The following is a 17114-nucleotide window of genomic DNA, read 5'->3' on the forward strand; positions in this document are numbered from 1 at the left end:
CTCTTGAGTAAGCGTTATATTTTCAAAAATCCTCCTCCCTTTCACAAAAGCACCTTGTTCTAAAGATATTAAATCACCCATCACCAACAAAAGCTTACCAACAAGGATTTTGGAGAAAATTTTATAGATTACGTTACAAAGACTTATCGGCTGAAATTTATCAAAAAACTGAGGATCCTTTACCTTAGGAATAAGCATTATGTAAGAGGAACAAAAATATCGTGGCAACATATCACCTCTGAAGAATTCTCTTACCGCATCCATCACATCATTTTTAATAATTTTTCAACAGGTAATATAAAAAGAAGACCCAAACCCATCTGGTCCCGGGCTACTATTCACAGAAATAGATGAAACAACTTCATAAACCTCCTCCTCAGTCGGTTCTTCCCTCAGCTGACCTATAGACTCCTCAAAAACTACTGAATGGATGATATCTTCCAAGTTTGACCTTTGCAATGAACTATTTTGCCCCAAGAATTGCTCAAAATACTTCACAACCTCATCATGGACCATCTGCATATTTTCCAACACCAAACCATCAGGAAGGGTCATTGAATTTACACAAGAATTTCGCCTTTTTTGCGTAATCACAGCATGGAAAAACTTTGAATTCTGATCCCCATCTATCAACCATTTCATCTTTGCTTATTGCGCCAATCTAGCCTCTTCCCTTCTATACCAAACCTCCAATTCAGCCTTAGAAATAAGGAACTCTTCTTCAACTGATTCCGAGTATTCTGCCTGCAGTAAATTCTCATACTTTTCCACCTTTTCCTCCAACTCTTGAATAAAACTACCAACACGACCGAAAGTCTGTTTATTCCACACCTTAAGTCTTTGTTTTAGCCTTTTTAATTTACCCCCCAATTTACACAATCCTGAATCCGCCACAATGTGTTCTCTCCAAGATGATTCAACCATTTCCAAAAAATCCCCATGTGACGTCCACATGTTCTGAAACCTAAAAGGCGCTGGCCCATACCTCTCTATACTCGCACACAACTGTAATAAGATAGGAGAATGATCTGAAGTATTTCTTTTCAACAAAGAAGTCTTAGCTTCACCATAATTTATAGAAAAAACATTATTAATCAGCACCCTGTCCAGTTTCGCCCAACTTCTTCTCAAACCTTGTTGGCCATTACACCAAGAAAATTGACTTCCTTCAAATTTGAGGTCCAATAACCCACAACTATTAATACAACCATTAAATTCAGCCATAGACGAACCCAAGCGAGGTCTACCTCCCACCATTTCCTCATTTGACCGAATTACATTAAAATCTCCCATAACAACCCAAGCCACATCAACACTTGACATCCCCTTAAGTTGTTCCCATAAATCTCTTCTCTTAATATGATAACATTTAGCATAAACAAAAGTAAGAAGCAGGGAGCCTCTATCCTCTGTTAACAAAACTGTCACACATTGATTTAAGGTACCCACCTAATCCACTTGAACATCATCTTTCCAAAACAACCAAATCTTCCCACCTTCCTCTATATTAGAGCAAAAGTTAGTAAATTGCAAATACATCCCCCACCTTCGTATCTTTTCTATATCTTGAAAAGGTTCCGAGACTGCCAAAATCGAAACTTTCTGATTCTTCATAATTTGTTTCAATCTTCTCTTCGATGTGCCCAACCCTCTTATATTCCAAAACATAATTTTATCAATCATAGGTTCAACTTTTGAGGTACTGCCTTAGACCTCTTAGACTTTCTCACTTGTCCATCATCTTTATTTCTTCCTTCTGAATCATCCACTATCCTATTACCTGGATCAGAATAATATTCTTTTTGAGTATCAATGCAAACCTCCAAATCTCCCTCAGATAATACATTATAATTACCCCTCCACACTCCACCCTCCACTTCCCCCTCTCTCTCATCCACCTCCTCCACTAAAATCAACTCTCCATCTTTATCCTTTTCCACTTTCCCCCTCCCCCCTTCATAAACAACTCTGATTTCCTAAACAGACCTAGAACAATCTATCAGTTCTACATGCACCCCTACCATCCCTGACTTCTGGTCTTTATCACGATCAACTTTCTCTCCACTATTCTTCTCTACCAAATAAACTTCCTCCACTTTTTTAGTACCCACATTATTGACCTCATTCACAATTTCTTTATTTTTCTCAATCACCTTTAACGGACCATTTACATTTCCATCCTTCTTCTCCTCCACCTGTTGTTCCTGACTCTTCAAAATAGGACCTTCCTCTTCAACTATTGTATTATCTTTTCTACCCACTTCTTTCCAAACCATCTCATCTACCTCCTTTCTCATACCTACCTTCCTTTTATCCTTAGGTTTAACTCCAACCCGGCATACTACTTCAGTGTGACCTTGCTTACAACATTTGTTACAATAGAAACCCCTTTTCTCATATATTACCCTTTGCCAATTCTCTTTTTGTCCTACCACCAACGGAAAACCCTCCACAGGATCCTTCTGCAAATCTACTTCAACACATAATTTTGCACCTGTGGCTCGTGTTCTATATAACGTGGCATTATCCGTTCCTAAGAATTTACCAAATCTAGTGGCCAAATTTTGTAGATAGTCCATTCTATATAAATGTAAAGGCAGACCTGGTAAGAAAATCCACTGAGGTGCGATTGATGGCTCCTTGTTGACATCAAAATTCACGGACCAGTTAAAAAGCTGAAATTGGCACCCCGCCACCCATCTTCCTTCTCGTGCCTATGCATGAATGTAGTCCTTTTTGTTTACCAAATGCAACAGAACATGATAGTTATCCATAAAACTTATCATGGGAACTTCAGAGAGGCTCCATGATTGGATAATATGCCCTTTGAAGGACATTGATAGACGATCTTGCAGAAAGAAATTTAAGCACCAAAGCAAACTTTAGATCCTCCGCAGTCTTTTCTATCTCCACATCTCAACGAGTGCTTGATATGCACGGATTACAGAAATTGTTACGGTGATGTATGAATCATGTGATTTGTAGATTTATATAAATAAGGCCAAGTATGAGCCGATTTTTACAAATGGAAAGGAAAATATGTATTTTTAACTATATAGGCGTGAGTACAATTTTTTTTTTTATAATGTCATTTTCAGTTAAAGTTGTGTTTTGATTACACTAAAAAGTCATGTTAGTTACACACTAACAATAATCTATTCTACCTTACTGAAATGTGTCTCACCCCAATAAATATTTGAACTTTTCAGGACAACTAGGAAGTCAAGCCTAGGTGCTTCGGGGCGGAGTGTAGATAATATAGTTAGGGTAAGTGCGGGTATAGAGCTGTGTATATATGTTTTTGGTAATTTTTGGGTTACAGTATTGTTTTGGGAAATTTTATTGTAATGGTTGTGAGATAGTACTCTGGTATGTAAGATTTTGGGAGGTTAATTTATTTTGCTTTCGCTGGGTGTTGGTTGCTTATAAATTCTATTATGGAAAGGATGCACCGGGGAACCCCCTTTTGGGTTCGGGTTGTTACAGATGTGGTATCAGAGACATTATGTGATTATATGTATTATTGTTATTATGTTATGAGAATTTTTGGGGCAATACATTAGATCTCATAGAGCTCAATTCCCGTTCTCAACCCATGACCAATATGAGCTCGAAGCTTCCTTTGTAATATGACTCTTGAAACTGTAATTCTCAAGAGAAAAGGTTTTAACCATTTGCAGGGTAATTCAGAAAAAAATGCTGCTTATCACAGGCTCGTGACATGAGTTTACACGAACCCTGGGTGAGCTTTGCCCTATCTGCTCGTCATGTTAGCCCGTAACCATCATAGGCTCGTACTAACCAGTGCAACTCATGGGAACTCTGCTCTCCCCGATGGTCCATGCTTGTGGGGGAATCTGCAGCTGCCCATGCCCAACTTCTCACACAGTCACCCTCAAGCATGCCTTGTTCATTTCAGTCACTATCCCTTTTTCTATTAAAGCTATGCATCTTTTTGTGGGTAACTTAGGCTGGCGGGAAGGGAAATGCATGTGCATGCCTTTGGTTCTAGATTTTTTGATATGGTACTAAATTTTTATGAATGGAAAAAATCAATCTTGCTTCTCATCTAGTTGATAATGTCCATGATTGTGACAAGATTGTACAATTGATAAATTTAAAAGTTTTTTTTATTTTTATTTTTTTAATTAGGGCGAAGATTCGAGTATTGGGAGTTATCGATTTTTCCATTGAAATAAATTCTTGTGCCATGTTTGATTCCTAGACTATAATGAGATGAGAATTGAGTGAATTGAGAATGCAAAGAAATTAATAATTAAGTAATAAATTTGATCTAATTCTGTCGGGTTACCTTCCTTTCCTATCTACTATAGTGTGATTAGCATTTAACTGAAAACAACATAAAAACTAACTCATTAATTATTATAGTAGATTAATTGAGTGTTCAAAAACGTTTGACAGTAACACATACTCAAGAAAAAATTAACACCTTTCAAAGAGTACAAAGTTAGCAAATCTCATTTTAAGTTTTTATCTATCAAAAAATCTATCTTGCTTCTCATCTAATTAAGTAACTTTCGTTATCATGACGAAAGATTGCTCAATGGATAATTTTTTTTTTTTTTTTTTAAATTTGGGGTTAGTCATTAAGATGGGAGTGTCGGGAATTACTGACTTTTCAACTGAAATAAAATCTTATGCCATGCTTGATTTGCAGAATGAAACTAAGGCGAGAATCAAGCGGAATGAAAATTGTGAATAGAAAACACTAATAAATTAATCAAGTAATAAATTTGATTTCATTATTTTCATTCCATTCCTATTCGTCGTAGGTATGGTTGATATTTAGGCGGAGAGGAACAGAAAAACAAACTTGACTCGTTATTAATTATCGTAGATTAGTCAAGTACTAAAAAGACTTTAGGTACAATTGCATCACCTAGGGGAAAATAACCAAAGAAAATAAACAAAAGAATAATAATAGCATATCTAATTTTAACAGTTTGGTGAGCAGCATTCATAGGCCTCTGCTCTCATTACTTACCCTGGTTGCTTTGAGACTCCTCACTTATTAGTTTTTACAGAAAGTAAAGATGCCTGTCTCTGGCTGGCCCAACTGGAGCTCAAATAAAGCAAATTCTTCTTGTACAAGTGGCTACCTATCTTAGCTCTCCCTTTTTCTCTTTCTCTGTATTTCATTATCCTCCTTTGAATTCCAAACCAAAAGCTGATTCTGCGTGTGCTAATGATAATAGGTTCATCAATTAAATGGGCTAGGGTTGGGAATGCCCACACACACACACACACACAAAAATTAAGTTTATACAGAGAAACATAGCTTACAAACTGTGTTTTATACATAGACACTGCAAAATGTACAATTTGGCAACCCTGCAGCATCAGACCATCTGAGAGCAAGCTGCCTACTTCATGATCATCAGTTTAATTTTGGAGAGAACAACATTTTGATCAAGAGGATGGTGGAGGTTGCATTAATAGAAATATGCGTACTGATCGAAGAAAGAAAGATCAATTAAGAGCATAAAGTTCGAGCTTTAGAGAGTTCGTAAAGAAAGGGATTGAAAATATGAAGGTCGAGCTCTAGATGAGCTTTGAATTCGTATTGAAAAAAGAAAGAGAGATTGAAAACATGAAATTTGAGTTCGGAATTCGTGTTAAAAAAAAAGAGAAAGAAAGGGAGATGGAAAAAAGATGTTCGAGCTTTCAATTCGTATTTTATGAAATAAAAAAGGAGACTGAAAATATGAAGTTGGAGCCTCGAGTCTCAAATTGTGTAAGCTTGGACAACACAGTTGTAAACTTAAAAGCTCAAAATTCAGGCTTTCAAACATAAAAAAATTATCGAAGATTGGTCGAATTTTTGTCAATCTCGCTCTCTCTTTCTCTTCAAAAGGATGAAACAAATCTCCCACCAGCTCTCATCATCATCTTAAACTCATCAAAGCTAACCATGCCATCCCCATCCACATCAACCTTTTTGATCATCTCTTTGCAATCCTCCATCCTCCTCCCTTCCTTCAACCCTAGAGATCCAAGCACCTTCCCCAGCTCCTCCACCGAAATCAACCCATCCCCATCTTTATCAAACACCTCAAAGGCTTCTCTCAGCCCACTCTCCTCCTCTCCCTCCCCACTCCCCCGCGTCGCCGGCTCGAACAACTGGCAGAACTCGTCCGCGTCGATCAGCCCATCGCCATTGGCATCCAACCTCTCCATCATCTCTTCCACATCCCTCTCCGTTGCGACGATTCCGATGTTCCCGAGAGATTCTCTGAGCTCCTGCTTGGTTATGAACCCGTCCCCGTTCTTGTCGAAGGTCGCGAACACCGTCTTGAGCTCGGCCTTCTTGCGGGCGGCGCCCACGGGCATGCTCTCCCTCTGGGGAGCCACAGAGGTAGAGGTGGTGTTAGTACTGGTGGCTTTGGTGGAATTCACAAAAGATGTTTTGGTGAATAGGGAGAGAAGCCATGCGTAGAACTTGCTGGTGGGAAAATGGAAGAAGGAGTTGATGAGGCCTGCAATGAACAAGACTGCTAATAGTAATAAGGTGACTACCATCGTGAATGAAGTAGAGCACAGTGAGAAAGAAGAAGAAGAAGGGGAGAGGTGACGAGGAAGAACAGCGAAGAACAAATTGAGTTGGGGTTATGAATGGTGGTGGTTCATTTTTTTTTTCTCCTGTTGCGTTTAGGTTAGGATGAGTTGAAAGCTTGATACTCTTGAGTACGCGTCGTTTGGTGTTTGGGATCCCACAAACCGCGTGAATGGTAATAACTGATTGTTTTGTGGGTTTGGTCCATACACACCCTTAATTCTTGATATTTTCTATGTGCTACCCAAAGTTACATTGTGGTAGGTATGGGGATTAATTAGAGAATTTATAGTGTAATTAATTCACAAATATCCCATTTAATGTACAAGTTTTTTTTTTGGAGGGGAGGGGATGGTTGGTTTGGTTTAATGAAGAACTCAAAATAGTCTGAATTTTATATATATATATATAATTTCTAAAAAAATAAGTAATTAATTTGGAAAGTACTTTTTAAGATAAGTACTTATTTATTGATATAAATACTTATGAAAAATACTTTTCTAAAAAAGTATTTATTTTTTAGATGTTCCAAACGGGGCCATCGGGGCATCATTGGGGCTTGAGCTTTGTAGAGAGTGTTGCTTATTCCTATATATTAATCTATCCTAAATTCCTAAGGCCTTGGATTTGAACTTTTATTGAATTTAAATAAAATGTAATATAAAACTGTATTGAAATTTGTTCAATAAATCCACACAAATCCAAATCTAAAGTGTGAAACACATTCTTCCAAACACTATCTTAGTCTATGTTTGGAGAGGTCTTAGATTTGAATTTGTATTAAATTGAATAAGATGCAATACAAAATTATTTTGAAATTTGTCTAAATTCACCCAAACCCAAATCCAAAATTTGAAAATCATGATTCTAAACGTTATGTAATGCTATTTGTCGTGGGGGAGAAGCGCTACGGGATATCATACGAAAGCAAGAGAGGGGGCTAGATGGCTAGCACACATGAATGCCATGAGCTGCACACATAATTAATTTTCCACGACGTTCCTTCCCATGATGAACAACATTTTTGGACAAAAAGAAGTTCACATTTTGAGATTGTAAGCCAAATGAGTGGAAAAGAAATAGTAGCGGATAATTTTGATAAATTACAATAACTAAAAAATTGTTCCTCAAATAGAGCATTTCCTTTTCCGATGTAACTATTGTTACAACACTATTATCATTCTACTTAACTAATAACTTTTAAATAGCTAGCAAAGTTGCGTAAGTTACATTCTTACTTTGTCTTCAAATAATAATGGCCTAATGATGCACTGTCAACGGTCTAGTTAACTTAACAATATAGTGGGAATGTAACAATCAAATATTTTCTTTTTTTTCATTAAATTTTGAAAGGTACATAGGCTAAAACTATTGTGTGTTGAAAATGAAATGGGTAGAGTAGGTGTAAAACTTGACTTTGTTCTTATGATTCTATAATTGATTTTCCAAGTACTTAAAATGCTTATCCCTATTCATTAGTTTTCAAATGATTGGACCATATTTGAGCCTAATAAAAAACGAAAAGAAATATATAATAATAGAAATGCTATATTTACTTTTTAGATGTCACCCTTTTATTTACTCACTGTTTGATGGATATTTTACTATTTATATGGTACAATATTGTAGTGTGCGGCTTATATCAAATGAAACACGTGTACAGAAGCAGGCTGATGCTTGAAGTGGAGTGGAGCGGAACGACAGTACAAGGATATTTGAGAAAATTTTCTAATACCTCTGTACAGTTAGGATTAGTGTAAATACATATGATATAACCCTATTTTTACATAATGAAATTCAGCCACCGCTCGTTCTTGTGGATGTAGGCAGGCATATTGTCGATCCACGTTAAATCTGCATATTTTTGTTGCTCTATCTCTTTGTTTTTTTCATACTATTTATCATAATTGTCACACGTTTCACAACACACAATTATCTAAAGTAATGAGTAAGAAAAAATGTGGTATGTTCGATAGGCAAATGTAACGATATTTATAAATAAAAATTTTAATTTTAAAAACTATTTTTAAGTTTTAAAATTTTAATTATTTTTGAACAAATTTGAATTGAAATCGATTTATGAAAAAAGACAATGTAAAAAAAAAAAAAAAAAAGATTTAGAAAAAGAGTATTGTAAGGGAAGATGGGTATAATATAATAAATGCATGCACTCAAAGACGATGGTATTGGGATGCTCTGTTTTTTGCCCTTTTGTAAGGAACAAAATGATGCCCTGTTTGGACCATCCCCCACCACAATCTACATAAAATGCCTAAACAACAAACGCGGCCCAACCTTTTTCAGTTGGCATATATCCCACCCGTACGCGTCATTGGTTCCTTCACAATTACTTTGATGTTTTACGTAAAGATATTTCAAAAGCATTTTGGTGTCATATAGTTATTTATGTTAATGTATGATAACTATCGTTACCTTTTTTTTTGGTGACCATTATTGTTTATGATTATATAACCATTTTATAATAATTATTTATATATATATATTTCTCGAGATTAAGAATTTATAATAATTATTTGTACATATTTCTCGCCCTTACCACCCGACTGTATGGTCGGAGGTTTGGGATTTCTCAATCTTAAATATAAAAGTTTTAAATTCTAGTTACTACACTTTTTTCCTTGAAAGTATAAAACTATTATTATTTAAAATCAAGTACACTTCTAAATATGTATGATACTTGTTCTTTAAGGGTCTATTTGGATAAAAAATTTTACGAAAAAATGAGGATGAAACTCATTTTTACTTATATTTTTATTTTCTATTAAATACAATTAAAAATAAAAATTTATTTTAATATAACTAAAAATTTAAAAAACTAAATATTAATGATATTTAAAATCATAATTTTGTTCATAGATTTGGTATATTTTTTTATTTTCTTTCTTATTTTTCTTGATAATCAAATATGAAAATATGGATTCCTTGATATTTTTCTTTTTCTTTTCCTAATATTTTTTGAGTTCCAAATGGAGCTTAAAAATAATCAAACTCTTAGTACTAAATTACTTTTTTTTTTTGAAAAGGTAATATATATATATATATATATATATTTATTCAAGTATATGATGTGGAACTTTAGAAAATATTTGTGATTGAAAAATTTGTTAAAGTCATTAAAGTGGAGATTTGTTGGTTTTTTATCCCACATCGATGTGAAGGTTTTCTAAACTTTTAATTTGAGGGTATAAAATGAGTTTTCATCATCATTTGTAAATACACCTTCCGTTTGTAGAGTTACAAATAGTATTTGTACTTTAAAATATTTCTAATTACTATTGGTAATTTGAAATTTGCCCAAGTTATAATTTTCTCAAACTAGTGGATTGATAGTCGACGCCTGGTGTCACGGTTCGACTATTTTCGCACCGTTGTAAAGGGCCGTGCGGCGCTAGCTAAAATACTCTTGTTTAACTAGCCAGCCTATCGTTTACCAACATTCATTCACGAAACACTTTCATTAACATTCATTCAGATAGCAACGGAAACAATAATCAATTCATAAAAGTCGTGGCAAGCAAGCAGTAAACATTGAAGCAAACGTAATTCATTAACAAATCCTCCGTTGACATATTGTGCTTAGCGAGGGAGGCAAGTAGGCTAAGCACGTTGACAATTTCTAGCGAGTTTTACAATGACTGATGAACACTCACCCTCCCATAAAGAGGTTTTTATGTAATTATCATCCTGGCACTAGGAAACATCAAAGTGACTGAGGAGTCATACTGCCTTATTTGGCTTACAAAGACTCTACTAGCGGAAAATAACCCTACACTAGTATTTACATGATGGGAACCCATCCCAAGCACACGAGTTAAGCGGTCACAAGCAAGCATAATGCCCTGAACAAGCTTAGCTCGTGACACCTAGGGACGTAGGTAATTCTTTATTGAATCTCGTAAACTCTAGTATTGTTTTTTATTACTGTCTTTTATTATTAGTTTCTGCATTTGTTGAAGTGTCAAGCTTGCTGGAAAAGAATCTGAGTCGTCAATTGCAGCGGAGATCTAACGACTGCAATCTTTTTTTTTTTCTTTTTTATTAATGGCATTGTTGTAATTTTCTTTGACTTGTATTTTATTTATCTAAAACAACCAGCAGTGCTAGGTTCTAGAGAGTTCACCCGAGAGAGAGCTTTCAGCCGAGAGAGAAGAATAGCATCTTTGCACACAGCAGCAGGTAAATAGATTCAGGGGTGGGGTTTTCTTGCTTCCAGAAGTGGTTCACGCCCAGGTAGGCTGAAACAAGAGTACGGATCTCAGGTTTTTGTTGGGGGGGGGGGGGGGTTTCCTTTAAGAAAGTCAGGTGAGGAAGAAAGTTAGAAGCCAAGAGCGCTTTGCAGGTGCAAAGAGGGGTTTTCTTGGGGTCGTCCGTGAGCTAATTTTGGAGGAGATCAGTAAGCTCAGAGAGGTAGATATATGTATATGTATTTATTTCCACCATTATTAATATAGCATCTCCGAAGGTGCTTTCCTATCATGGATGTAGGCCAATTTTTGGGCCAAATCATGTAAATGTGTTCTTGTGATTTTTTGATCTTGCATGTTTATGTTTTATTGCAAATCTTGTGGCTTGCTGGTTGTTGTTTGGTGAAAAAATTATTTCTTAGTTAGGCTTGGCACACACGCACACATTGAAACAAGCAAATTTCAGTTTTGTTGTTGCTCAAATTGCTGTAAAGAAAGAAGCAGATTTGTTTTGTTTGTGATTTCTGAAATCTGACAGGAGTATTTATATTTGTTTTAAAATCTAAAAAACAAAGAATCAGCAATTAGGATTATAATACAACAAGTGGTATCAGAGCTTGCCTTTGTCATAGGGACCGCTGAGTTTGAGATAGAAAAATTCACTAGTAAAAATGACTTTGGTTTATGGAGGATTAAGATGTGTGCCATCTTGGTACAACAGGGGCTTGAGGAGGCCCTTCTTGGAGACAAGAAGGGGACTTCCACTTCACAAGAGGGGAAACCAAGTTTACCTTCCACCGATAAAGTGAAGCTCGAAATCCTCCAAAAGGCACATAGTGCCATTATCTTGTCCCTAGGAGACAAAGTATTTAGGGAAGTTTCCAATAAGGATATGGCATCTGGAGTTTGACTAAAGTTAGAAAGTTTGTACATGGCAAAATCCTAGCAAACAGAATCCATAAGAAGACCAAACTCTATACCTTTAGGATGACCCTTGGAACATCTATTGATGAACATTTAGATGAGTTTAATAAAATTCTTTTGGATCTTTCTAATATTGATATTAGTATAGATGAAGAACACCAAGAAATTCTTTTATTGAGTTCTCTTGATTTTACATATGATAATCTTAAAGAAACTATGATGTATGGGAGAGAGAGAGAGAGAGAGGCTATCTTTAAAAATGTGCAAGCAGTTTTGCACTCTAGGGAATTGCACACCAAGTTTGAGTCCAAAATAGGGCCAGGGGAAGGGTTAAATGTGAGAGGTATGTAGTGACCCGAAGAATAATAACATTTTTAAATAATAAGAGGGAGAGAAAATAGAAACAAAAACAGGAGGAGGTCGTAGACTTCGTCGACGAACACAGGGCCTCGTCGACGAACACAGGGCCTCGTCGACGAATTTTGTGAAGGGCTCGTCAACGAAGTGACATGTCTCGTCGATGAACCTGACTCTATAAATAGTGGAAATCTGGGATAATCTTGATTTCTCCTGTCGCTCTCTCTCTTCTACGACTCCCTCTCCCTTCTCTCTTCATTTCCAGCCCCACTGGTCGTCGGATCGACGATCCAAAGCTACTACGACGCTCCTGGCGGAGTTCTCCACGCATCTACCGGAGCGGATTGTTGAGAAAACGGAGTTGGAAATCATCCCAAATTCAGGGTAAGACCTTTTAGTCTCCTTTTGGCCTTGTGGTAGTTATAGGAAATGAAACAAGCAGAAAAATACTGATGTTTAGTTTTGACATATGTTGGTTTCAGGGTGTTTTTGTAGAAGGCTGTAACGTCCCTCAATAAAATACAACATAATAAATAAATGGTCAACCCGAACCCATGGGTAACGGGGACTCTTGTCATACATAGCGGACAACCTAGCAGCAGTAAACATAAAAATCCATACATCCATCCATAAAACATAATACCAGAGCTTTCTATTAACGTCAATATACTGTTCATATGTACAATCTCCAAAAATTCAAAATAACACTAGGACTATGCAACAAAAATCTCCTAGTCCTAGCTTAGGGCTTACCCTTCTAGTAGGGAAGCACTAATCACTCAGCGGCGGCCCTGACCCGCTGGTCTCCCTGGGTTTCTTAAAAAATTTAATAATGTTGGGGGTGAGACACTTCTCAGTAAGGGAAAGTAAACTAAATACAGCTGTGTGGCAACATGAATATTTAAAGTGCTTATACATATACATTACATTTCATAATTTTGGAAATAATCATAATATCATACTGGATAATCTTGTAATTTCATATTCGTTAATAAATCATAACATACATAAACATCTGTTATAACTTGTAATACTGAAAATCAATCCAGGATGAATAGCTAGCTAATGTCATGTATTACCCCCCATGACGGGTTGTGCAGCCCGAAGGCAAGACCCGACAATGGCTGGTCGACCATTGTCGAATCAACTACGTCTGTAAGTACGATGGGCTCGCTGCACCCTGGTCCGGACTGCCAGGTGGACGTCTACACTCTACTGAAAACCTCATCGACTATCCATCTCCCATCCCCTCGTGGGATGGTACCACTAATAAGGCCTCGTGCCAAAATCAACCTATAGCTACGGTACCGAGCTCCTGGTCTAAACTAAACTAATATCCTGATTGTGAAAACATATAATACATGATCATACATAACATCATTACGGCCTCGTGCCAAAAACATAGATACGGTCTCGCGCCGAAATCCTACAAATGGTCTCGTGCCAAAATCATAGTAAATATGGCCTCACGCCAATAACATAAATACGGCCTCGCGCCGAATACATTTCAGGTATTTACATTTAAAAATACATTTCAGGTATTTACATTTGAAAATAACTCATTTATCATATATTCGTCAACTCAATATAACATAACCCATCTTTCCAAAATACCTGAAAATGTGTTTTACTCGTAAAAACATTCCTATCTTATCTCATTTCACATAAAATAATATTCATGCCACACACGCTCCATTAAAAGTCATACTTCATATTTTTAAAATCGTGATTTCCTGACATCTCATACATACATATATACACTTTAAGCATCATACCAGTATTTTCCAAATCGTACATTACATTCATAATAAACAAATATATCATATGCTTTTTCTGAAAATAAATTTGCTCATAGTCAATAATATTTTACATGGAAAAGAATTGCTTTAGTTTACTCCTTTACCTGGCTACTGAGAAAGCCCCTACAATTTTCTAGCCCGACCGCCGTTGGATTTCCTACTCAATACCCTGAAACTCAAAAATTTCAGTATTAATCATCAATATTTTCATGCGTACGTCAATTTCTATAACTACCATAAAGTCTAATTTGGCTTAAAAAGCCTTACCTCAACTTTGGGAAGATTTCCAACTTCGTTTTCCCAACGATCTGCTCTGGCAAACTTGCAGGGAACTTTGCCAGGAGCATTGTGGTAGCCTCAGATCTTCGTTTCGGCGTAAAACTAACCCAAAATCGAAGAGAGAGAGAGAGAGAGTGAGAGGGCCGAAGAGGAGAGAGAGAGGAGCGTGAAAAATGAAATAAAAATCGGATTTTTCATATTTATAGGTGGTGGAATTCGTCGACGAGCCCGATCTTCGTCGACGAGTTCTTTATAAATTTCATCGACGAAACCCTGTATTCGTCAATGAAATTCAGGCTGCCTTAGAACCCCTCTCGGTATTTTCTCATTGACAAAGCCCTGTGTTTGTCAATGAAATCTTTAAAGCCTTCGTTGACGAAGCTTGGCAGCTTCCCTTCTTTTCCCTTTTTCAAATTTTCCTTTCTTTATTATTTAAATTTCATTTAAAAATTTGGATTGTTACAAAGGCCCTGCGGGTGTTAAGCTTGTATTCCCTAGGGGCTTTTCAAAGTTAAGGTAAGGGAAATATGTTATGCTAGGAAATTTCTAAATATTATATAGTGTATTTATTTACGAATATTATGTATTAATTATGGTGTGGCTTGTGAATATGTATGTAGTACGGGGATATCTTTTACGAGTTGTAGTTTCATGATTTTTTTTTAATGAATTTCAGTACCATGATTTTACGAATTTAACTACCATGATTTTATGAATCTCAGTACCATGATTATACGAATTCCAGTATTACGAATATGCAATTCCATGTTATGATTATTCAGATTTTAGTACCTTATGCAGCATCATGGTTATTTCAGTACTTCAAAATCATGGTAAATCAGTTAGTTATATATAGAAATATATTATATGATATCAGACCCTATTGGACTTGCAGCTACAGAGCACGGTATCGTTGCTACAGATACTATGTTACTTTATGAGTGCAACCACCTATTCAGATAATACCTGGTACGGTCAACCACCTAGGCCCTTGAAGAGGTTAGGCTACCCATCCAGATATGGGTTGAGGTGGGTAGGTCTACTAACGGAGTTCAGTGATTTATTCCTGATTGGCCAGCCAGGGTAAATCCAACCTACGGGTGGCACAACCTCGTCATGAGGGGCATGTCATGACACAGATAGCCACAGGGAACAGTTTCAGTTACTATTACTTACGTATTGATTTACAGAAATGGGGATCCTACTATATACACTAGAAGTATTTTGAATTATAACCATAATACTAATATGTCAAGCAATAGAAAAAAAGGGTGGTGTACTTTATTATTTGTGATGTACTTTTGTACTCAGTTATTCATGTTTATATGGAACATATTTCATGATATATAGTAGCTCATTTGCCACACATTACTAATAGCATATTTCTTCTTACTGAGCGTTGGCTCATCCCAGTGTTGAAATATTTTTTAGGTGATTCAAGTAGGCGAGCAGATTAGGCTCGAAAATAAAGGGGCGTCTGTAGTGCCCTGTTAGAGTGTGAGTATCATTTTTGGGAGCGTTTTTGTATATCCCAGTATAGTTGAGGGAATTTTTGAAAAAAAATTATATGTGTATATTTTGGGAAACACAGTAGTACTCTGGTATTAATTTTGTATTGTATATAATGGTTATATTTGTATGATTTCCCCTTCTTGCTGCTTAAGTTAATACGATGGTATCAGAGTATGTTATTTGATATTATAGAAAAAAAAATCAATTTACTAAGCAGGTCGTTACAAGGTAGGTCTGAAAAGAGGGACAAGAAAGGTAAAGGCAAGAGGTCTAGATCAAAGTCTAAAAGTAAAGCACTAAAATGTTTTGCCTATCACAATGAAGGACACTCTAAAAAGGACTACCCTGAAAGGAAAAAGGTTGCAAATGCCACCACCACTAAACCAAAGGGTAAGGCAATTATACTTTTAGATGGGTATGATAGTGCAGAAGTGTTGAACATCTCTAAGAAAGATTCGGGAAAAGAATGGATATTAGATTTAGGATGTTCCTTCCACATGTGTCCGTTGAAAAACTGGTTTGAGTCCTTTACATGCTTAGAAGGAGGCCTTGTTGTCCTAGGAAACAATAAGTCATGTAAAATATAGGATATTGGGACAGTGAGACTTCTAATGCATGATGGGATAAAAAGAGTGCTAAGAGATGTAAGGTACATACCTGAGCTGAAAAGAAACTTTATTTCTTTTGGTAGCTTAGATAAGATAGGGTACACGTTTAAGTCTAAAGGAGGTAGCCTGAGAGTATGTAGAGGATCACTTGTTGTGATGAAATGGGTGCTAAAGAATGGGATGTACACCTTGGTAGGAAAAACAGTGATAGGTGAGGCTTCACTTACCAATCACAGGGTAGAAGACCTGGTTTCCTTGTGGCACAGGAGGCTAGGACATGTTAGCCAACAAAACCTAAAGGAACTGGAGAAACAGGGGCTGCTTGGGGATAAGAAACTTGAGGATTTGTCATTCTGTGAGGAGTGTGTCTTGGGTAAGTTTACTAAGGTTAATTTTAAGAAGTCCACTCACACCACAAAATAGACTCTTGATTACATACATTTAGACCTGTGGGGGCCTACTAAGGTTAGTTCTCATGGTGGTTCTAGGTATTTTAGGTCATTAATAGATGACTTTTCTAGGAAAGTATGAGTTTATATTCTAAAACATAAAAGTGATACTTTTGAGAAGTTTAAAGAATGGAAAACCTTAGTTGAAACTCAAGTTGGCAGAAAAGTTAAAACACTGAGAATAGACAACGGATTAGAATACTTGTCAAATGAATTTTCTGAATTTTGTAAAGCTGAGGGCATTGCTAGACATAGGACTATTAGGAAAACTCCCCAACAAAATGGATTAGCTGAAAGGATGAATAAGACTATTCTTGAAAAGGTAAGATGCATGCTAGCCACTTTAGGTTTGCCCAAGACCTTTTGGGCAAAGGTTGTGACCATTGTTGTATACCTTATTAATAGGT

The 17114-nt window shown here is 36.3% G+C and overlaps 1 protein-coding gene across 1 annotated transcript; it reads right to left on the reverse strand.

Moving 5' to 3' along the window:
* Nucleotides 1–5204: 5204 nt before the first annotated feature.
* LOC131158404 (calmodulin-like protein 3) lies at nucleotides 5205–6763 on the reverse strand. Its single transcript, XM_058113253.1, has one exon. It carries the CDS (start codon nucleotides 6538–6540, stop codon nucleotides 5869–5871), a length of 672 nt encoding a protein of 223 aa, XP_057969236.1. The 5' UTR covers nucleotides 6541–6763; the 3' UTR covers nucleotides 5205–5868.
* Nucleotides 6764–17114: the final 10351 nt, after the last annotated feature.

Source organism: Malania oleifera, chromosome 6, assembly GCF_029873635.1.
Source record: "Malania oleifera isolate guangnan ecotype guangnan chromosome 6, ASM2987363v1, whole genome shotgun sequence".
NCBI classification, from domain to species: domain Eukaryota; kingdom Viridiplantae; phylum Streptophyta; class Magnoliopsida; order Santalales; family Ximeniaceae; genus Malania; species Malania oleifera.

What these genes read in the sequence shown, in the direction of transcription:
- LOC131158404 (XM_058113253.1), bottom strand. Translation starts at nt 6,540, where the DNA reads ATGGTAGTCACCTTATTACTATTAGCAGTCTTGTTCATTGCAGGCCTC.